Source organism: Agelaius tricolor, unplaced genomic scaffold (assembly GCF_023055355.1).
Source record: "Agelaius tricolor isolate 1412-34295 unplaced genomic scaffold, bAgeTri1.0.p SCAF_1, whole genome shotgun sequence".
NCBI classification, from domain to species: domain Eukaryota; kingdom Metazoa; phylum Chordata; class Aves; order Passeriformes; family Icteridae; genus Agelaius; species Agelaius tricolor.
Window position 1 is genome coordinate 40,053,748 of NW_027269261.1, and position 22,930 is coordinate 40,076,677.

The following is a 22,930-nucleotide window of genomic DNA, read 5'->3' on the forward strand; positions in this document are numbered from 1 at the left end:
CTCCGATCACCACAAAGAGATCGCTGCGTGCCCCTCTGCTTCCCCTCACGAGGAAGTTGTAGACTGTTGAGATCTCCCCTCAGTCTCCTCCAGGCTGAACAGACCAAATGAGCTCAGCCGCTCCTCGTACGGCTGCTTGGTTTGGAGCCTGGCGGGAGAAAGCTGCGCACACCGGGCGCGTCTGAGGGGCCGCTTGCGGGCGCGGGCGGCCGCGCAGTTCAGCCGTTACCGCCCCCCCGCTTTGAACTTCCCGCCGCCGCCCGCGCTGCCCGTTCGCCGCCGCAGTTTCCAGGCGGCCGCCAGCGGGCGGCGAAAGCGCCGGGTGGCCGCGGCCTCTCTGCGTCCCCTCTCGGGGCGGTGCCGAGGGCGGACCCTGTCCCGATCCGCTCCGTTCCCTCGGGTCTGCCCTAGGCTTGTTCCTCCGGCGGTGGCGAATCTGCCGGGCCGGTCCCGCCGCTAGCGCGGTTTGGGCGGTTGTCAGGGAGAAGCAAGATGGCGGCCGCGGCGACGGAGGAGGACACGGAGCTGCGGGACCTGCTGGTGCAGACGCTGGAGAGCAGCGGGGTGCTCAATAAGATTAAGGTGGGCCAAGAAGAGCCTCCCGCCGGCGGGGAGCGTCGGCTGGCGCTGGCGGCGCTTCGCGGCCCTGCGGAGTGTGGGAGGACCGAGGCTTGCCGTGTATCGTCCTCTCTCACTCCCGCTTGAAGGCGGTGTTCCCGGCTGGAGCGCTGCCTCGGCGTCGCGGCCTGGTGGTGGCGCCTGCTTTCCCCGTGGTGTTCCCCGGCTGCTCGTGGTGGAGCTGGTGCGAGGGCCCGGGGCCTGAGCGGGGCACGGCGCTGCCCCGCGGCTGCGGGAATTCGGGATCCGCCGGGCGGGCAGAGCGAGCGGAGCGCGGGGAGCCCGGCCCCGGCTGTGCGCGTTCGCTCTCCGGTAGCGAGTGGCCGCAGGAGCTCCCCAGCTGCCGCCGAGCTGGCTGGAAGCAATGGGCAGCAGCGTGGTGCGGGACGGGGTGGGTGAAGTTAATCCCCGCTTCGATAGGGAAAGCCCTTACTGAAAATTTCAAGCGAGGAAATTGTGGGAGTTTTGGGTCGCTATTTAAGCACTTGTTCTTCTTGAGTGTGGGTTGCTTCAGTTGTGTCTCGAAGGCTTGCAAGTCTGGAAGCTCTCGGGGGATGATGCCTGCTCACAGGGAACAAATAGCGCTATGATAAGAAAATACACGGATGATAGTGGAGTGCACGCTACTGACTCTGTGGTGCAGCCTGAGCTTATGTCAGAAAGGGTAGGAAAATTGGTTCCGTGGATTCTTGTTCAAATTAAAAGCTTCTGGGAATAATTATTGTGTATAATAGAGAGCAAGTTTCCTTCAAGGCTGGAGGAGAAATGTAGCTTTCAGATAAGGGATGGTAGTGTTTATCCACAGTGCTGTTTTAAGTCTCCAGAGATGGATGGTCATTGCTGATATATCAAGAACAGTTTAGCAAGTGAAGTGGTTTATGGAAGTGAGAGCATCTTTATGTGTTTACTTTCAAGTTTACTGTATTTTGAACTAGTCAGACTTTTCAGCAAAATAATATTCAAAACCACATTGTTCATCCCTTTCAAATGGATGATTCTTATTTAAGTTCTGTAAGAGAATGAAGATTCTAGCTCGAGTAACTGTGTTCTGAGTAGTGAGGCTTTTCTAATAGATGTCAGATAGACCTTTTGGGCCAGCTGTTAACCACTCACCTACTATTGAACAATGCAAGTATGGTGATAGTAAAATTGTAATTTAAAAAAGCATAGAAAGGCAATTGGGTCACCTTGAGCTCATGAACCGAAATTTCTTAATTCCTACCTTTGTGTAGTATGTAAAATTTCATGCTATGGTTGCCAGTCCATTGAGTTTTATGTGAATAAATGTATTGTAGTTCACTATTCTATAATGCTTAGAGTGTGCGGTATCCAATACCGCGTAAGGTTTTGCTGTTACGGCAAATTAGCAAATGACTTAGAAAAATACAAAATGCAGCCTCCTTGCCAGATTATGTCTCTCCTTAATACAAGGTGTTACTGTTTAATAACTGGTATGCTTATGGCTGAGGCTTTTGACTGGAAGAACTCATGGTTATTTTCTTAGCTGTAAACCTTAATTGGCATGTGAGTTTGATGAGTGTTGTTTGGCAGTGTTAATGACTTAGAGATTTTGTTCTTCTATTACTTGACAAAACCCTGTTGCTGGAAGAATTAAGATTGAACAAAGCTTTTTAAACTGTCATCTTTGAATTGAAATTAGATTATACCATCCATTAAAGAAGTTGCAGTCATCCTTTTATTAAAATTAGTTAAACTTGATTTTGCTCAATAGTGCTTATCTATTTTGTGTCAGTATTGTTTTTTGTTATGTGGTAGGACTGAACATTTACTTGTTATAAAAATGATGCTTGTTTCATACTTTAGAATGAGAATGACCATTTTTCAAGATGGATGAGGCTAGAAAGCTACAGTGAAGTATTTGTGATTTATTGAAGTAGCTACATTAAGGGGAAAAATATGTGGTCAATGTATAGCTGCATTGGTATGAGGCATTGGAAGGGTTGGAATTCAAGGGGAATTATTTCAGTGGATGAAATGTATCAGGGTGTCACGTTTTGTAACATAATGAGAGTAATTTTTAGAAAGAAACTTATTGTCATAATTTAATTCTCTAATAAGAGATGATTATATAATTGGTTGCAGTTTATTAGTTTATTCTTATTTTGGGATTAATTTCTTGGGTGCATTGGTGTTGATGTAAGTTATTTAGCTGAAAAAATGTACTTATGGCATTTTAAAAAATTTGTTCATAATTTTTATATTTGTCTTAAAGTTTGAGCACTGAAGTAATTAATAAAGCAATATAAAAACTGGAAGTTCTAGAAATGTATTTACTGCTTGCAGTTGAGAATTTCCTGTACTCTCTAAAATGTAGTATGTGTGTATATGTATACACACACATTAATATATGTATATAGTACAGATGTATACTATATATAGTTTGTTGATTATTGGAATTAGTCTCATGAATGAAACAGCTTTCAAATGAATTCTGTAAACACACAATGTAACTGTAGATATTTGTATTTCAGTGAAAATTGTCGCTGTTTCTGTGGGATAGTGTACAAATAGGGGTGTTCTGTCTTGAAGAGAATGTGATCTTTCTCCTAGGGAGGCTGTCATCATCTGCGCAAGAGGAGCCATTATGCTTCTTGTGTGTTTCTTTGTTATCCTATTTTGTTTTGGTTTATATATTTTAATCTCTTGCTTTGGAATAATTTAAGTCTATATTACCTGAATTTTGCATCTTCTCTGGAACTTACTGTTGCTACAGTTATGTGAGGAGGGTTAGCATCACTGATGTCACATGCCTAGTAAAGCTTTTGGCCAGGTGGTACTGCAAATTTCTTACTAATTTGCTTCAAAACCTGGACACCTGAGGTACAGGCAAGTGGTGTGATGTTAGAGAGGATCAAAGTGCCATTTTTTAATATGAGCATGTGCACATGCTCCTGTTTGCTTTTGCATCTTTGATCCATGTACGGTAATGAACAGTGCTTTTAAATGTCTTACAATTATTAACTGTCACGATGAGCATGCTGTACTCTGCAGTGTAACCTCCTGTTTTCTGCATGTTGTGGTGTGTTGTTTGTTTTGGGGCCCTTCATACCAGAAAGTCAACCTAATATCTGTTTCTTTTTAGTTTTATAAGCAAAGTGAAATAGAACCATTTTTAATTTCAAATAAACTAGCTGAAATTTAACATTTAAATGTCAATATGGTCCTCATCCTATTCTCAGGGAGGAGCCTAAGTATGACTGGTTCTACTCCTAGTCCAGGACTTGGTTTGTTTATGTCTAGGGGATTATGTGTGCACAATCAGTCCTTTAAGTCACTTAGCCAAGGTTCCAAAGTTTGGCAGGCAGGGGGAGAGAGCATACCCACCATGTGCTCAAGGATGAGAACCTTTACAGATTTTGCAGATGGAGATTACAGGGAGGGTATTACTGAGTAATGGTGGTAGAGATGTTCCTGGTTATGGTTTGACACCAGCCTTGGATTTGTGATGCATGTAGACTGGGAGAGGTGTTTATTCTGGTGCACACAGAGGTTTAGCCTGGCTTGATCACCAGCAGTTAAACAGGTCAGTGTTCTGCCATGTCTCTTTCCAGAGCAATGCATCTGCTCTCGATCTGCCAAGGGGTATGACAGTTGTTTTGGAGTTAGGAAGTGCAGATACTGAAAGTTGTGCAGAAAGGTGCCCATGTGCCATACCAAATTTTACAAATGCAAGAGATGGTTTATGCTTGGGCATACATGGGGCTGTTCCGCAGTGCTGGAGCAGATGGTGGTTACACATTCCTGTGCTTTAGCTGGAAGGTCTTTGAGAAATCTTATACATTACTTTAATCATTTCACTTCCCTAAACCACACATTTAGCCACACCATCCTCTGATGCACATCTTAGGAGTGCAAGCTTGCAGGAGATTTTGCACCTCCAACTGGCCCACCTTTAGCAGATCCCTAAAGTGTCTCCCGTATTGGCACTTGCTGAACTTGCCTACCCCTTGTTTCTTAGGGAATACACAACGCTTGCCTGTATGGCTTCAAAAATTGTGTTCAGCTTGCTGAAGTGGATTGAAAAGAGTGGTAGCATATGCGTTTGACAGGCTGAAATTTATATTATGGTTTCTGCTAATGAGTCTTGGATGAAAAAAGAAGCCCAGAACTTCCTCTGCAAAAGCTGCAGAACTCTAAGGGTTTGTAGAAATGTTGAGAGATGAACGAAGCAGACAGCAAGGCTCTGTTAGCTAGCAGACAATGTCCTACTCAGCTGTGCTATAGGTACAAAGCAGTTTATGAAGCTAAAGTTCTCACTTTTTTACCTAGTATTCCACAGCATTTGGAGATCAGTGTTGGGAAACCATTGCTCATTCATATGAAGTATTGCCCCAGCAATAGAAAATATTGCCCCAGCAACAGAAAATACAGATAAAGTTTGATAGGAAAAAATATTTTGATGAGGTCTCTTTGGAAGATGTTGGGATATTGGGATTGAAGGTGAATTGTGTAGCTGTACAAAGGAGATAGAATGCAAGGAGCAAGCCATAGTTTTTCCTTATTATAAGAAATCATCTTGGCCACTGATGTGCCTATGTGCTTTGAGGTGTAGGAATGTGTTAAAAGTTTACAAGTATTTTCCTGCTGGAAAATATTGTCTCAAGTTTTGTCTTAGGAAAATCAGATCTCTTGTTTAAGTCCTGGACAAATCTATTCTAGCACAATCAAAGACAAATACTATTAAAAAAACCCAAACCCCCCAAAAAACCAACTAGAAACTCCATGGACTTGCTAAATATTATACATATTGGAATCTGCAAGTGGGAGGTAGTTACAGGCTACAGGTAATCACTCAGTCCTGGATGGTCTCTGTCCTGGATGGTCTCTGTCTTATCCTTTCACTTTTCATCCAATATCTGCTATTTCCAAATTAAAAGCATATTTCCAAATTAAAAAGGCGTTTTATGAGATGCCACCTAAAAAGTGTGTTTGGGGAACTCTTGAGAGAGTAAGAGCTGTTACCCTCTTTTCCAGGGAGCTGCAGATTGAGGGAGCTTCTTTTCATGGACAGTCCTTAGGGTGCATGCAAAAGCGCCTCTATTTGGAATAGGGTAAATTTACCCAGGTTCTAAAGAGGGATACTGTAGTTCAGTGCAGAAAACATGCTTTTTTTCATGGACTTCAATTTCTGATTTATAGTAGAGTAACAGTCAGTAAAAACTAGTGTTGTCTGATGAGCTGTAAATGCCTGTGAGGAAAACGGGAAATTTAATTTTGTTTCAAAACACTGACCCATCCATTTCTCTAACACAGACAGTATTTGTCATATACAATAATAGCTTTACTTGTTTTAGCCAAGTTGAGTGAGACCAAATTTCTGTTTCATTGACATGAGCTCTTGCCTGATAAAACTTCTTAGGGATAGAAGAGAATGGGTGTCTTTCACAGTATGAGAAAGAAGTCTGTAGGCTTGATGGATGTAGAAGTGATAGACACTTACTCATCAACATCTGTCTCTGTTGATATAATCCTGTTTTATTGAAGACTTAGAAAGAATATGGGCGGGGAATTAGAATATCAGGCTTTGGTCTGCTTTACTACTAGACGGTGAACAAAATTCTTCAGAGTGTTATTTGGATTGTGTTGAATACTGCTAGCAGAATGAAGCGGTGTGGAATGGTGAAATGATGAAAATGACGAGAGTAGATTGTAACAATGTATGAGACACGTATTGGACTGGTGCCAAAGGGTACTAGGGCAAAGAGAAACTCAATCTGTTCATACCAATTAAAAACAAAAGAAGTGTGAGATTAATCCACTTACGGTGTTCACCTGTGTAGTTATAACCTTCATATCTGCCAGTGGGAGCAAATTGCTGTTGCCGTACCTGATGATGGTGATCTCAGTCTCTGGTGTTCAAATTTGCTATGACTGGCCTCAGGTCCTGAAAAGCCTATATGACATTGTCCATCCTACTGGTGTAGTATGATTCATCTTGTAGTAGGGTGATTATTCCTTTGGCCTCAGCTTTGTTATTTGTTGCTTTTTACTTTCTTCTGCATGAAGTTGAGCATTACTGCTTTAACTTCACACAAATTCTAGTGTGTAGTTCTTTGTCTAAATTTATTGAGATGATATTTTGAGAGTATTGTGCTATGATCTGACCAGTATCCACCATAAAGGATGAAGGTCAGTGTGTTGTAGTAGTGGTGTAAACTTTCCTTGAGGGGATAGTATGTAAGTAATTAAAAGCCAGTGGATTGGACCTAGACGAGTGGAGCAGGCAAACAATCCAGTTAACCAAAAAAAAAGTGACAGTTTGATATTGTTCCAGAATCTTAAAACAGGTCAGACTTTGGATTAGCTGATGTACTGGCAACTGTTTTCAGACAACTTAATTCTCCAGTCCCATGATCCAGACCCTTAGAGGGGTTTACCCCTACCCACATGCATTGACTGGTGTGTTTTATTTTGAATGGTTGTAACAGCCAGTCAGGAATGCTTTGTTATTTTTATTATCCTCTTATGTAAATATATTTGGTTTCTGTGGCCTAAGTGACAAAGAAAGCCTTGCTTTCAGGTTTATCTTAGTGAGGTAAGACTAAATAAACAAGTTGTTAGCTGTTGGTTGCAAAGGTAAATTAAAACTGATTTTGTAAGAGTAATATTTAAGTTAATGGGGTGTGTAAAGGGTCTCACTAATTGACAGCTGTACCCCAACATCTGAAAAAAAGGTAAGAATAATAAATTAATTAATTACATATAAGAGGATTTTCTGTTTGAAAATCCCAGCAACTGAAAAAATGTGATTGCAGTGTCAGTATGACGTTGCATATTGTTGTTAGTGTTTTACTCTTCTTTTGGTGGGAAATCTTTTAGCTTTTTTGCATTATTTTTTGTCGTTCAATAAGATGTCCAATGAGGAGTTTCCGTAAAAAAGAAGTGTTTGTTTTTCCCATGAGAGGTGTTTGGGTTTGGATTTTTTTGGGCGGGTTGGTTTTTTGTTTGGTGGGGTTTGGGGTTTTTTGCGTTGGGTTTTTTTATGGGTGGGCATTTCCTTTTGGTTTTATTTTTTGTGGTGGGAGGGACCAGTAAAACTGTCACTTTTTTTTTGGTTAACTGGGATTGTTTGCCTGCTCCACTCGTCTAGGTCCAATCCACTGGCTTTTAATTACTTCATGTTTAGTTACCTCTTGTAATATATATGAGAAAGTCCAGACATTCTTTATATTGGTCTTATTCTTAGTTATGTAAAGAAATCTTTCTTTTAAATTCTGATATTTTTTCTTGCTGTAGTGAAAATTTTAATATGCTGTCTGTTCTAGTTTATTACTGCAGTGTTATCTACTGACTTACTTTAAAATGTCAAGATTAAGAGTTGATGAAAGTGGCAGACTAATTCATCAAATTTATGCTGTCCATTTGACATGTTCATTCAAAGTAGAAGAATTGTAGGGCTTAACAAAAAATTTTAAAATGTAGGCAATGTTTAAGCTTCAATATTCAAAGTAGTCCTTAGAAGAATTCTGATTCTTTATTATAATACATTTAGAATCAGGTAGGTAAACCATTACTACCAGGAGTATTTGAATGACTGTGATCGTGTTCTTTTCCTTGAGAAATTCTGGGATTTTGAGTGTAATCTGACAAGAAATCAGAGCAATTTGTATATCTTAATGTTTAGTTTTTAACAGGTTATTAAGGCCTGTTTGTACATATTTCCTGAGTGAATTGTAAATGAAGAGTAGGTGTTTTGGAGCTGCCTGAAAGAGATGGATGTTTAACTGTCAAAGAAAGTAATAGAAGATAATTTAGGTACTTTGGAATCTTTTTATGTACAAAGAAATAATTTAGGAAGTCTTGTATCAAATTATGCTGCCCCCTGCCTTGTTCTCAGAGTGGAAACTATTATTTCTCTGCCTCAAGTAACATTGCCTGTAATCTTAAGTGTTTTAATTGCACTGATATAGATTACAGTCCATGCCAAGTTGCTTGAGGAGAAACAAATAGCTGTAAAGCTACTTGCTAGCTCTTTGCATCCTGTTTGCTTAGGAAAAAAGTGCTTGTAGAAATGCTGTTTGTTTTGTTTTTTGTTTGGCAGGCGGAGTTACGAGCAGCTGTGTTTTTGGCATTAGAAGAACAAGAGAAAGTAGAGGTAAGAGAACCTTAAAAAACAAATCAGAAAGAAAAATAATCCTTTGTGTAGAATTAAATGTAATAGCTTTAATACTTTCTATTTGTAAAATATAACAAGATAAAAAGATGTATTTCTGCATAAGATGTATAAAGAACTCAAAACAGGACTATCAGGGTGTTTCCTGATGTTTAAAAATAGGAATTGTTAAATAGCTTTTTGAAATTATAATTTTAAGTGTCTGTCTCTGCTGAGCTTATATGGCTTCTGTCCAGTTGACCAGAATAGCTAAATGTTTTCCCTATCAAATACGTATTTTAAAAAAGATATCTACTTGACTGATCAAGATTTTATCAAATCAGAATAATTTCTTTTGAAATTGAAAATATTTTACTGGGGTGTTTTGACAAGTGTATTTCAAAAGCAGTTTAGTCCAGTAAAATGCCAAGTGTGCTAATGCTTATGGTATTTCCCATAAGGATGTTGTAGGCTTGCTTCAGGATAATTTGCTTTAATACTTAAGGATGAATTCTTAATGAAGAGATGGACTATGTACTGACACCTCTGCAATACATTAATATTAAGGGAATAACATACTGATACATGGTTGCATAAGAGTACTGCTGTGGTATACAGATACCAGTTTTGTGACCTCTCCTACTGCTGACTTTGCTTCATTTCCTCTGTCTTTCCAATTTCTAGAATTGGGAGTAGAGAGTGATGTATGTCCAGCCTCTCTGCTTCAAAAGGAGAGGAATGTTCTATTCCTCTACTGGTTAGATGGTTGAGCTCTATCTGAAAAAATGCTTACTGAAACAGACAATATTGGGATGTTAGTAAGGATGGGAAGTAGTTACTCTATGATATGAGATTCCATATTCCAGAAATTTAACATAAGGTAGCTGAAGAAGATGTGGTGGAATAGTAATGTCGAAGAGCAGTGCCCTCTGTTTATGGGAAGCTTCAGGATATTATAGAGCACCCAGAGAACAACCTCCCACACTACCTGGAGAGTAATAGCAATAGTTCAAGTAACGTGAAGAGAGATTTGCTACAGTACATTTCAGCTTACCATTTCTCAAAAAGCTCAAAAGTATCATGATATTTTAAATTTACACTGCTGATACTGGTGACATATTAATACTCACCACGACTCTGAATTCTCAAAATATTAAGCAATATTTCCTTTTTTCAGGTAGCACTTTATTGTGTGTTAGCATTTGCAACTGTAGTGATAAATACCTATAACTGATCCTTTTCTTACCCAGGATACCCATTCCATCTTAGGAATGGCATTTAGAATTTGTTTTGAAAAATTCCAGAATGATTTTGACAAACCCAGACATAGCATATTGATTTATTTCTGTTTAAAAATTGAAGAGGGCAAACCTAACAAGGGAGAAAAAAGCATTTTTCATAATATCTTTGAAGGTGTTTTAATTAATAGATGATTAGTATTGATTTGTGTTCTGATAATCAGCATCGTCCACACTTCGCCTGGAAGATTTGTAAATTTCCAGTTTTTAAAAGGCTGAACTGAATTGCCTTAAACTTTGCACTATATTAGAGGAGGAGCATGGGAAATTGCCTGCTTAACTTACCTCTTCAGTCTTTATTAGATAAATAAAAATCAGTATGGTATTAAGAATTTTGGTGAAATTACTTTAGCTCCAAGACAAATTTAATTTGCCTCAACAAATTTATTGCTACAAAACTTTTACTTGTAATTATAGAATTCATACAAAGGTAAATTTTTAAGTGAATTACATGGGCAGGGCATCACTGTGCAGCAGAGTACACCCAAACATTAGTTTGCTGTGGTTTTCAGTTTCTTGCTAGCATGTAGATGACGCTAATTGCTCTTTGGTTTTTGCTTTTTGACAGAACAAAGCACCTCTGGTAAATGAAAGCTTGAAAAGTTTTTTAGGTACAAAGGATGGTAAGTTCTTTGTTTATTATATACTTCTGATAATAAAAATAGGAGACAAAAGATTAAATCTTTGACTCTTATTAATAGTGCAGTCTCCATTACACTAAGTATGCTTTTGTTCCTTTCAGATGTCCTAATTGCTACTTGTTCAGAATAGAATTAAATCTGTAATTTTTAAAGTTAATATTACTGAAGGTATATTATTAATTAAGGTGATTAAGGCATTGAAGTTAATATTTCACAATGCCTTATGGTTGTGCTAACTCAGAGACTTTCTAGACCAATAGAAACAGTAACCAGTGAAAACTAAGAGTAGAGATGCAGGAGTAAATGCACATATGTGACAAATGTCAAAATTATGTTTTTAAAACAGGTGAATAGTTTAAAAAAATGCTGCACATAAATTTTGTAAGCAGTCTTTAAAGCTCTTGCAGTATTACTGGCTTAAATGATTTTTATATGATGGCCAATTCAAAATAAGGGAGTTGGTATACACACTTGTTATGAGGTGGTAGTTTGCTGAAAGTCTAAACTATGTCCATACTGAAGCCATATGTGCTGGTGTTAAATCTTTGAAATTTGATTTGTTTCTGTATGGTGTATTTTAACTCTTCTTATTTTCTTTTTAGGTCGCTTGGTAGCAGGTCTTGTTGCAGAATTTCTACGTTTTTTCAATCTTGATTTTACTTTAGCTGTTTTTCAGCCTGAATCAAGCACGGTAAGTGTTGATTTGTTTGTTTGTATGCAATGCTCACTGTTTGAAGTGCATGGCAATGAATGCTGAAGCTATGGCAGATTTATTTAAATCACTTATTTGTTTTTATTAAAACTGTTGTTTTTATGTTTTGTCTGTAATAGGTGCTGTAGTGTAATGAAAATACATTTTTCAGGAAAGTGGGCTAATGTGAATATTTCTATTTATCAAAATCAGTGCTAGATAGTAATTTAATTTTGAATTAACAAGCTGATAATTTTTGTGGAATCATGTAATAGTATATGAATCCTTCATACCCCTGCAACATTTTTTACCACTAACTTTACTATGTCATAATATTAAGTTAGTATCATTACATGAAAACTAAAATAATGTCAGTCATCTGCTCTGAAAGAAGTTTCAGTGACACAAAGGACTTTGTGCAGATATACTTGACAAAAAATGATTGAATAGAATAGTTCAGTTGGGAGGGACCTACAGTGATCATGTGGTTCAACTAATGCTTTAAGGCTTTAGTACTGAATTAGAGGGTTTTCACCATCTTTGTCTCTTTTTATGATATAAAGGTTTTAATAATTTTGGGTTTGAAGCAGTTTCATTTCACTGCAGAATTTCTCATTATATCTGAAGTACTTTTTTTTTTCTTGAAGTTGGTTTAAATAGTTAATATATTAAAAAAGCAATTTTTTTCAAATCAGTTAGTTAGTTGACTTCTGTTTCTCAGAAATTCATGTTTCTTTTTAGGGGCTTATTCAAAGAAAATCCCATATAACATTGTTCTTTGCCAAATATCCTTAGCCAAATTAGTTGCTAGTAATAACACATTAGTTCTAGTAACACATAATTAGTTCTAGTAATAACACATCTGTACAAAGATTCATGTTCATGCTACCAAATAGAAACAAATAAAAACAGCCACACTTTGTGTTGTGTTGCCACTCACTCTTGGGGGCAGTGCTTCATTTGCATTGTAAAGGCTCTTTGAAACACCCCCTTCTGTTTTCCAGTAAATGTGTCCATTTCACTGTTTAGTTCAGGTAGAGCTGTGTTAAATAAGACTGTTTTGTATTACAAAATTTATCTTTTGTTCTCTGACAGTTATTTTGATGTTGTGATTCTTTTTTCTTTTGTTGTCCCCCCAGCTAAATGGCCTTGATGGTCGAGAAAACTTAGCTCGAGATTTGGGAATTATGGAAGCAGAAGGTACTGTGGGTGGCCCCCTGTTGTTGGAGGTTGTTAGGAAGTGTCAGCAGAAGAAGACTTCAGGTGGTGGAGAAGTAAGTAATACTAAATTGAAATTTCTTTCTTACAGTTTTTATTTTTTTTTAATGATGAAAAAGAAATTGAAATTGTGAACACTTGGCTGTTGTACTATTATACTATTTCAGGTCTTTATTATATTTCCAGTTATTACAGAATTAAATATAAGTTTTAGTAAGTGCCTATTTGAAACTTCTTAGGTGGCTCCAGTTCTAAGTGACAGCCAGTGCCCCACATCAAAATCATCTGATGGACAGTCAAGTGCACACTCTATACCAAATAAGGTAAGACTGTACATAATAAAAAGCTTTGTAACATCTGTGAGATGAGTAAAAGAGAGAACTCCTATGAAACTGCAGATATGACAGCGTATGACTCCGATGAAACTGCAGCATTCACTTAAATGATCTGCAGTTTGAATATATTTATTCCACTCAGCAAAACTTTCAACTATGATTCCAAGCAAAGATGAACTTTTGTGCTTATACTTTCCTGGCATGACATAGTACAGGCCCCAGAACAGAAAAGTAGCTGTAACTTCCCTTTTATTGTAGCCAGGCTATCATAAAGCTCTTAATTTTTAAAAACAATTCAGTTCCTCTGGATAAGAAATCAAAATATTTTTATTACTACCACTTGTGGGTTTAAGTACTTTTTCCTGCCCTAGAAAAACTGAGCTACTGCCAACGATGGAATGTGATTCTGTGACTGAGATAAAATAGCCTTGGTATGAAAAAGGCCTACCCAAGGTGATTTTAACTTTCATGGCCTTGAAAATTTGGCTTCAGCCTTCTGAACAAAAAGTTAATGACTGATAAAAAATACTTCAGACTGTACAATCTGCATACATATTGGCTATCTGGATTAAATAATACTTTTTGTTTTATTTCAAAACTGTACTGCTCTTCGTTTGTAGAAAGGAAGCTAACGTAGTAAATCTTTTACTGGCTTAATTTTAATAAGTCTAGGAGAAAGTAAAAATAGCTGTACTCCTTGCTAGGTAATAATATAAAAACATTTTTCTTTCTCAGCACCTTGATTATCTAGGTAAATTAGAATATTGTTGTTTGGGCCACAAAGCCATGCAAAGTTACACTTGAGTTGTATGACTTGATGTGAAAGGTTGCACATGGAATTGTCCTTATGTACCAGACTTTAGGACTGAGCCATGAGCATGAGAAGAAAACTGAAAATTACGTACTTTTAAAGTCTCGCTTTTGTCATTTTTGGTTTTAGTATTTGAGAGAATGTGTCAGTAACTCCAGTTTTCTTATGCTAATTACTTTAAAACCTGATACTATATTGCAAAGATTACCATTTAATACGGAATTTAGAGTAATTTTCATGGGTTTAAGTTGATTTCTTTTGAAGACTGTGGCTATAAATAAGAACCTTTGTTTGTAGAGATGTTGCAAAATAACATGAATAAAGCATAAGAATTTGTCTGTCCATAATTTCTTTATTTGATAACCAAGATATTTTAAAATTGCTTTTATAATAGAAGTGATGTAGATAGCATAGGAATGCACAGGATGGAACAAAAGATTTTAATGGCAGCAGCACTAAAGAAAATTTTTTAAAGTTATAAAACAATGTTTTTCTGGTTATTGATGATACTAATGAACTTGCTCATACTTTCAGGAATTTGAGGTAATATTTTAAGAAGTGATGGTTGGTGTATGTTATGTGTTGTGCATTTATGTATACACTACAGTATTAGTATTAGTATTACATGACATGAATACTCACTCCTGTATTTATCTTTCAAGGCTGCTGAAAACACTCAGAGTGATACAAGTATCTCATCAGGAGAAGCAAGCAAAAGAAGTATTCATTTTTTGCCTAATGAAACAAAACTAGATTCTCATCTAGAAAACAAAGACTTGAATACCAAAGAAAAAAGTGATCCAGTTGTGGATGAAGATGATGTAGAGGAAGATTCTTTCTTTGATGACCCTGTACCCAAACCAGAAAGAACTTTCAGCTGGTAGGTAAAGTGGATGTTCTTCTTCATACTTTGTTTATTTTGTCCTCTGTAGGCATGCAGACCTTTGAGAGCTATTAGTTATTTGATTATTTATTTTGTAAGTGTTCAGATCTGGAACATTTTGTTTCCAAAATATTCACGTCTCAGATTTTGTTCTATTCCATGATTCTATTCTATTCTATGCACAGTGTCCTCTGGGATCTCTTGGAGGTGGTATGAGTAGAAAAACCTGTATTACCTTAAGGTGCATCAGGTAGGGTTTCTAATGTCCCTAGCCTGTTTCTTTGGTGGATTGAACATATGTGATGCACAGACGTCAGTGTTCCTTCTTGCAACAGACCTGCAGTGGTGATCTGCACTAAAGGAAGTGGACAATGACAGGGACAGTGCATTAAATATTGATACAGCTTTGTAAGGAATACAAAAACCGCTCCAAACAGGCTCCACAGACTGTAATAATAAGGCAAGTTTCCTTACAGCAGAGGATTTTCTCTTTGCATTGCAACACTTTTTGTATTTTCAGTGAAGTGTTGTTACTTCTGTGTGTGCCAATTTTGCAGATGCATGCTAAGGTTTTTTTATTGTTCATCTATGGAGTCTAATGACTGAAAAATGCCATTTGAAACAAGAACTAGTGACTAACTGTACAGCACCTTTGTTATAAAACTGAAAAATTTATCTTTGTGTTATCATGTTGAATTATCTTGAAGCTTAGCTTAGATACCACTGTATTGAGCAATGCTGCAGGATCATTTCATGGTGTTCTTTTGCTGTGCTTAAGTAATCAGAGAATTGCTCCAGCTTAGCAGACATTAGGAAGAGGTTGCAGGATCATTTGTAAGTCAGTTTGGCAATTGACTTTTGCCCCACTCTGCTGATAGTGGGCAGAGCAGCATAAGCTTTTTTGTATTACTGCTATGGTAGATGCTTAGTCTTAGAATAGGATCCTTCTGGTAGAGCACAAAGTAATCATGCCAGGTAAACCAGGTTTCTCTCTAGTAAATTAATGGACTCTTTGTGAAACATCATTTATAATACAGTTTTTGTAGGATGTTTTTTGTTGAAGTAGACTTTTTTTCCTCAAAGAGCAGTGACTGTACACTGGAAAATATTGTGTGTTACAACTAACCTTACTATAATATTTGTTTTCTAATTGTTAATAGCAAGATTAAAACTGCATCTGAATGCATTTACTCCTCCTTACTCAAGAGCTTGTTTAGCTAGCCTTTAATCAAAGTTAACATTGTAGGAGGTAGTCTAAATAATTAGTTGGGTAAATTAGAAAAGTCTGTAAAAACTTTTGCATAATAATAATATTTACTAATTTCTTATTTTTTGAGCATTTTCATATGACAGCAACGGAAATTTTCTTTGAAACTGGGTAAACTAAATTTCTTTTAAAAAAGACAATCAAAAGACAAGACTAATTATTTAGTAAAGTAAGGATTTTTTTCCTAGGAGAGAAACTCCCTACAGAAAAAATTGCTTCCGGATTACGTGTGTCTGTAGTAGAGTCACAGTCCACAAGTAGTATTTTGTAGCAGATAATGTTACTGTGATGCAGCTATTCTGGTAACATCCCATAATAAGGTATGCTGAATGTGTTAACAACAAATGAGCTAGAATTTGTAGCTGAGCTGTGTGTGCTGAATCTGCTCATTTTTACCTTCCTGACAACTCTTCTAGAGCGCAAAAAGCCCCCCATATTCTTCATGTTGAATCCCCTTTGTGGTATTTTGTGCTGCTGTGCAGGAGTCCCAAGGGGTAAATAAGTAGGACAGCTGCCAGCATTGCTTTCTTTGCAAAAAGGTAATTTCCTTATGGAAATCTTGCCCATTCATTTAAGATGGGTTCAGAGCAAGCAGTTGCTAATGACAGTGTGGGAGATGATCCAGGCACTCATTATCTCTAGGTCTCTGACCCATTGTTCAAAATTTTGAAGCACTTTAACATGTGATGTTACACATGATATTTTGGTGATCTAGATATAATGAATGATTAAATGATGCCCATTATTCATAGGAATGGAATCAAAATAGCAAAAACTTCTGGTAATACTAAATGTGAAAATCTTGGTCTCTTTTAATTTGTATTTATTCATCCTTTATTTGCAAATTCAAATCCTTTTGAACTAGGTAGTACCAAATGAACTTTAACATGTGGTGAGATCTATCTTCCTATAATGAAGAGGTTTTCATTCTGTGAACTAACTGCTCTTAGATTTAATAGCTTCATCAGACGTCATCTCTTTAAGATGGAAAATGAGCTGAAGTACTAATTTATGTCTGAATATTTTTTCTTTTGGCTGCATTTACATGTGGGGATGATGAAAGGCCTCTAGACATAAATAGTGATGCTGATGAAGGTGCTCTGTCTGTAGGAGAAGACAGGCCGAAGTCTTTGCATGGGTGAGAAAGTGGCTTTCTCAGTCAGTGTTGTGGTTGACACTTGTGCCAGTGAACTGCCTACTGCTTTTAAGGTGGCAGAGTGAATAGGCCTTTTTCCTTGCTCTTTTTTGCTGTAGTACTGCTATTTTAGTTTTATGACAATTTAATAACAGAAAAGAAAGAAATTATGCATATTTTACAGCTCTTATTGGAAGTGGAGTACTTATTTATTTGGTTTTTACAGGAAAACTGAGGCTAAAGCAGGAGGTCTAGCATCCCTTTCTGATGCGCCAGCTCTAAAAAGTGGGTTAAGCTCCCTGACTGGTGCACCTTTGCTAAAGGAGTCTGATAGTAAGTTTTCATATTTTTTTGTGTTTTGATGATTGTAGAAGTTATTTCTGTACTGGAAGAATGATAGAGTATGTGGCCCCCTTCTGGTTGTATTGTGCTTTACAGTAGTGCTTTCTTAGTGAGTGATGGCATACTGATTTGGATATGTTGTGGTACCACTGGGGCATTTTATGCTTTGGAACATGAAATACTTACCTACACCCCTTTTTTTGTCTGTATATAAAGGAGTACATAATTCTACTGCTCAGTTTTAAACTGAAATTGGCTTATTCCTTTGTATTACCTTAAATTATTTGTACCACTTCTTTAGAGGTGTTTGCTTTCATGTTGTAAATCCCTGAGTAGTGGGAGATTATTCCTGTTTACTCCTCAAGTTTTTAAATGTTACCAGAGTTCAGCTGTGAAAATATAATATGCTATTGCTGTACTATACTATAAAAGTACACAAGGTTGATATAAAAGAACAGGTGTTATAAATTGTTAGTTTGTATGTGTAAGTGGGATCTTACTGATGAGTGACAAGTCCAATTTCTGATACAAGTGCTTTTGTTTACAGATTTGGATAGAAACTCTGTTTTAAAAGACCTGCGGTTGGTGAACGCAAAGCTGGGATCACTAGAATTAGGCAAGTAACTGCTAAACATGAGGAAGCTCTGATATTTTTGGTTAGCCATAACTGATAAATTCTGGCGCAGCTTCTTAAAGGAATCTGAGAAACTCAAATGCACATATTGGACTAAAATCTTCAGTTTTACTCACATTATTCTATTTAACATAGATTGTGAAGCTTAATATAGTTAAAAGCAAGATGTGATCTAAAGAAATCCAGAAAAGTGAAAACTAGTGTCACATGGGTTAATATTTTACACATGGAGCAAAAATTTGATTCATTCTGTGCTTGCATTTACTAATACCAAATGATGAATTTTGTTGTTGAGATTTCTATGAAAAAAGCAGGTTTATATTTTTGGTAAAAGGTAGCCTGGTAAGTATTATTGCTTTTCAGTGGCATTTTACACACCTTTGAAAGTTGCTCCACACCTTTGAAAGTTGCTTTTCTTTTGGTGCAATATGAAGAAGGTGTGATGGAAGAATTCTCTCAAAATAGAGCTGTCAAGTATTTAAGTTTTGTATTCAGCAATGCACCTAACTTCCTGAAAATGTATGTTCAGTTTTGAAACAGTTTATGTTAACAATATTGAGATTAAATAATGGCAAACATAACTAATCTTCCTAATCAGTGTAAGTATTTTAATTTACTCCCACTTTTGCTCCCACATGGTCATCAAACCATGTATTTTGGTGCAAGAATAGATTGGGGGGTTTTGTGTTTCCTGAAGAGAAAACTTGTTTGATTAATAGCTTTTAAATCTTATTTAGGAAATGGAGATGATGATGAATATGCTGATGATTTCAACAGGTAAGAGAAACATCATACCTCAGTAGGGTAGTACTTTATGCAGTATAAACATATCCACTAGCACATTTGAATTATTTCATAATATGGCAGACAGTCAATATCACTGGGTCTTTCTGAATTCCTTTAAACTTCAGTTTGCAATTTTAATAGATTTAGTTACCAGCTAGAAAAACAATCAAACTATATATCTTTTTATATAGGGATAATGAGTTCCTTAAAAACCTACTGCTAACTTCAGCATGATACTATGTTGGGTTTTTTGTGGAAGAGGTTTGGTGTTTTTCCTGAACCGTGCACTTAATAATGTTTTCGCAATTAATGCAGTTAGTCAATGTTGTATGCTGAGATATTCAATTGTAAAATAAGGCATCATGAGTAGTTGGTAACAAATATTTAATAACCTCATGCTTATGATGTGAAGGTATTGGTGTTGTAAATTGCATGATCGAGGCCTAAATATTTCTTACTATTTATTATGGCTTTGTTTAGGTAGAAAGCCTTTAGTTGTTATGAAGTTTTAAGTAACTTCACATCTGACTTGCTAGGAAGTGAAGCTCCAGTCAAATGCCAAGTATAAAGTAAATATCATACCTGGATGTTTAATAAGGAAGTCTTATTTCTGTGCTTATGGTTGCTTTCTCTTTAGTACAAGTCATCGCTCAGAAAAAAGTGACATCAGTATTGGTGAAGAAATAGATGAACTTTCTGTGGGAACAGAAGAGTCAAATGCCAGTGATAAAGTATGATTATTTTTGAATTGTTGGTTTTTATATTCTTCTGATCTTTTCTTGACTTTGTTTCCAACCTTCTATGTTGTGAAGTAACATGCTGTTATCCTTAGTTCCTAGGTTGTATGTTAAGGTCCATTATTAGTTACATTCTGGTTTTTACACCTAATATCCTTGCTAAGTTAGATGCTATATTGATTAACAAAATCCCAACAAAACAAAAACCCTGCAACAGTTGTTCATTAGCATAACTCACTGGGCCTTTCTACGTGTGTAAAATGTATTTGAAGCTGGCTCAGTGCCCAACATACAAAGGTTTACCCCAGTATCTCCAGATCTGTCTGAGTACCTCCTAAAGGATTGTGTAATCTCTGAAAGAGCTTGAGGCTAAAAGATATATGAAAGCTTATGAAGGAATACGTGACATAATACTGTTTTTGTGATTTCTGAGTTTGCAATTTTATTTATTTTCTAGCTCGAAAGCATCACACAAGACCTTACCATTTCTCAGTTAAGCGACGTTGCAGATTATCTAGAAGACGTGGCATAGAATTGGACAGCAAAAATCTTTCATTGTGCTGGACTAGAAGACTGCTGTGGACTATTAATTTCAGACAATCACCTTTTGCTGGAATGTCCACTCCCTACTTGTGCCTTGTGTTTCAAATATACTGTAGGTGAAGAAGGTTTTTAAATATTCTGAACAAGAACTAAATGAAATAATGTGTTCCCATTTGAGTCTGATATCAGGATTACTTTCTTCATTTGATTCAGCCAAACCTTTCACAGAAGGAGGTGGATTTTCCAAGCAGAATGTCCATTGCTGGCAGTGGACATAATAAAAACCAACTGGTAAGAGAACATCGAGAAAGAGGCATGTGGCTTTATAGTGAACTTGCACTGTTATTTTAACAGTCAGATTTTTTTTTTTTAAAGATAACCAAAGCAAGAACCTTCAAAGGTAGTGGTTCAACTCACACTTCTTTTAACACAACCTTGTCAAGTCAGCATGTAGTCCGTTTTTATGGTAACTCTAGCCACAATACCTGATTACTCCAGACTTACTTGAAACTGCTCTTTTACAGACTCCTCTGAAAGTTGGACTTTACCTTTTTTAAAGGCATATTAAGTTGAGAGTATCTAAGCTCTTAAACCTAAATTTAGCTATATTTAGGAGCTAAATTTAGTACTAGTCTTAACCCAGAATATTCTTGTTTAAATGTGTTTGTCAGACCATTGATGTTAAGACCTAAGCTGTTTTTATATATGGTAATTTCATCAATGTTATCTGTTGTTAAATCACGAAAAATAATTTTGTAAGGATTCACAAATCAGTAACTAAATCTTATGGGGTAAGTTTTTAACAGTGTGTAATACTTAGTGGAGCTTTTATTTTTGAGGGTTCTTCATGTGCTGTAAGATCATTTTCATTCTTGAAAAATATTTTAAGTAAAAATGAGCGCCAAAAAGTGAAACTACTAAACTTCTGCTTTTCAGATTCTGACTGCTGTACAAAGTTCAATGCAAATATTTAAAAATACCATACTGAAGACATTATGGACACTAAGTTCTAGCTAAGAGCAAATTCTTGTATTTTCATGATGCTCTTGCAGAACAGGGTCAGTCCTGGCACGGTTGACAGTTCTTCAATGATACTGTTTCAAGTGGCACTGCTATAATGTGTAGGTCATGGACATTTGTAATATTGAAACAAGACTTCAAAATGTGCACTTTCTGAACATTGTGAACACATCTGGAAAATAGACATGTAAGTGAATATAAATAATTTTATTTTTAACTTAGTTTTCTTTTTTTGAAGATTTGTAATTTTATTTTTCAGAAACACTGTTGGCCTGTCATAAGTAGTAACCACAGTGGAAGTAGCATGCTAAACTAAAGCCATTGGTGAAGCATTTAAAGCTGCTACTAGCACTAGAAGCTGACTGAAATGTTTTTTTGCACTGGGCCAGCAGGCCTGGAGCAGTGCTAGGAAGTTAGGCTTGTACATTACATAAATGATTTGAGAGGAGACAGCAAAAGTGTGCCTTTTATTTATGTGCACCCCAAAAAAAGCCAGCAAAATTCAGAGTATTTAGTCATGGTGTTGACTTTTAGCTATGTGCCATATTGTAGCAGCTGAACACAGAGGAGAATTTTTTTCACCCCAGGAAGTCAATGTGCCATAACTTCAGATAGGAACAATACTGTAACATATGATATAGCCTATGTAAAAATTCATTTAAGGTTAGGGGAACCTGTGCCTCAAGATAATGTATATGGAAAATTTTGGATTAGACTTTTTTTCCTTTATTTTTTCCTTCTTTTTTCTTAAGAAGAGTATCAGCATGTCTGAAGGAAATAAAATTTCACATGAATAGTTGCGTTTGGCATTCATTTTTAAGGTGTATGGAATAATGCAGAGGCAGTGTTGTTTGCTTTCTTACATGCCTTGGGAAAACATGATGTTCCATTACCTGTTAGCTGTAGGATATGTGGCAATTTATCATACCAAAAGAAACCAAAACTTTATTAAAATACTTCTAATTGCATTTGAAGATGTGGCCTTTTCATTAACTAATTAGATATTTTAAGTGTTAACATGACTTGTGTTAACAGCCAAGTATTGTTCTCTTACCTTGGGAGTTAATTGGAGACCTTGCACTTTGGCTGTAATTGAAGGAAATACCAAAAAGTGGTACGTCTCCATGCTGTTCCTCCTGTGAACTTTTACTGAATTGTGTATAATAATTCAAATTGTGAAATAAAGCTATTGTGCTGGCTAAATTGTGTTTTGAGACTTGTTGATCCAGAAATCTTAACATTTAGATAAATTAAGGAAGCTCTATGAGATTTGAGGGGTTTTTATGAAAAATGCTTTTTTTTATAGGCCAGTCTGCAATTGAGAATCCTTTTAAGCCCAAAGGATCTTGCAATTCTGATGATGAATCTGGTTAAGACTTGACAGAATTACATTAGTGGTATCAGCCCAAGTTGTCAGGTGGTTTATGAGTCAACAAAGGAAAGAAACCAAACAATCTTGATTGGGAAAATTTTGTCTCGTTTACCATTGTTAGAGGTATTTAAACATAAGTGACAAGTTAAGCTCCCTTGAATCCTTGTTTCACTGTATATTTCAAACCATATTGTTTAGTATTTCACATAGGCTTCCCCCAGAAGGACCAATGTAGTTGAGTACCCCACCTCAGATGTTAGAATTGACAACCAGAGCCCTGGTTGTCAATAAAAAGATGGGAGCATTTCTGTGAGCAGAGAAGCAAGTGTTGGAGAGGGACACCAATGACTGCTCTGTGCAGTTCTGTATCAACTAGGTCTGGTTAGAAATACTCTATTTTGTTAAATTCTCTCTGTAATGTTTTTAACAAATTCTGTGGTTTTTCAGAAGTAAAACCTGGACTATGACTGACAGTTTCACAGCATT

At 36.7% G+C, this 22,930-nt stretch overlaps 1 protein-coding gene across 1 annotated transcript; it reads left to right on the top strand.

Annotated features, from left to right (window-relative positions):
- Positions 1-259: 259 nt before the first annotated feature.
- CEP43 (centrosomal protein 43) lies at positions 260-22,275 on the top strand. Its single transcript, XM_071430853.1, has 12 exons — positions 260-582; positions 8,681-8,734; positions 10,598-10,652; positions 11,273-11,361; positions 12,501-12,635; positions 12,819-12,902; positions 14,388-14,605; positions 17,237-17,343; positions 17,900-17,968; positions 18,724-18,763; positions 19,410-19,503; positions 19,967-22,275. Exons 1-12 carry the CDS (start codon positions 493-495, stop codon positions 20,039-20,041), a joined length of 1,110 nt encoding a protein of 369 aa, XP_071286954.1. The 5' UTR covers positions 260-492; the 3' UTR covers positions 20,042-22,275.
- The last annotated feature ends 655 nt before the right edge of the window (positions 22,276-22,930 follow it).

Excerpts from the sequence above, each read along its gene's own strand:
- CEP43 (XM_071430853.1), top strand. The coding sequence starts at position 493 with ATGGCGGCCGCGGCGACGGAGGAGGACACGGAGCTGCGGGACCTGCTG. Across the intron at positions 14,606-17,236 it reads CCAGAAAGAACTTTCAGCTG|GAAAACTGAGGCTAAAGCAG; the intron begins GTAGGTAAAGTG and ends TGGTTTTTACAG. Across the intron at positions 17,969-18,723 it reads GCTGGGATCACTAGAATTAG|GAAATGGAGATGATGATGAA; the intron begins GCAAGTAACTGC and ends AATCTTATTTAG.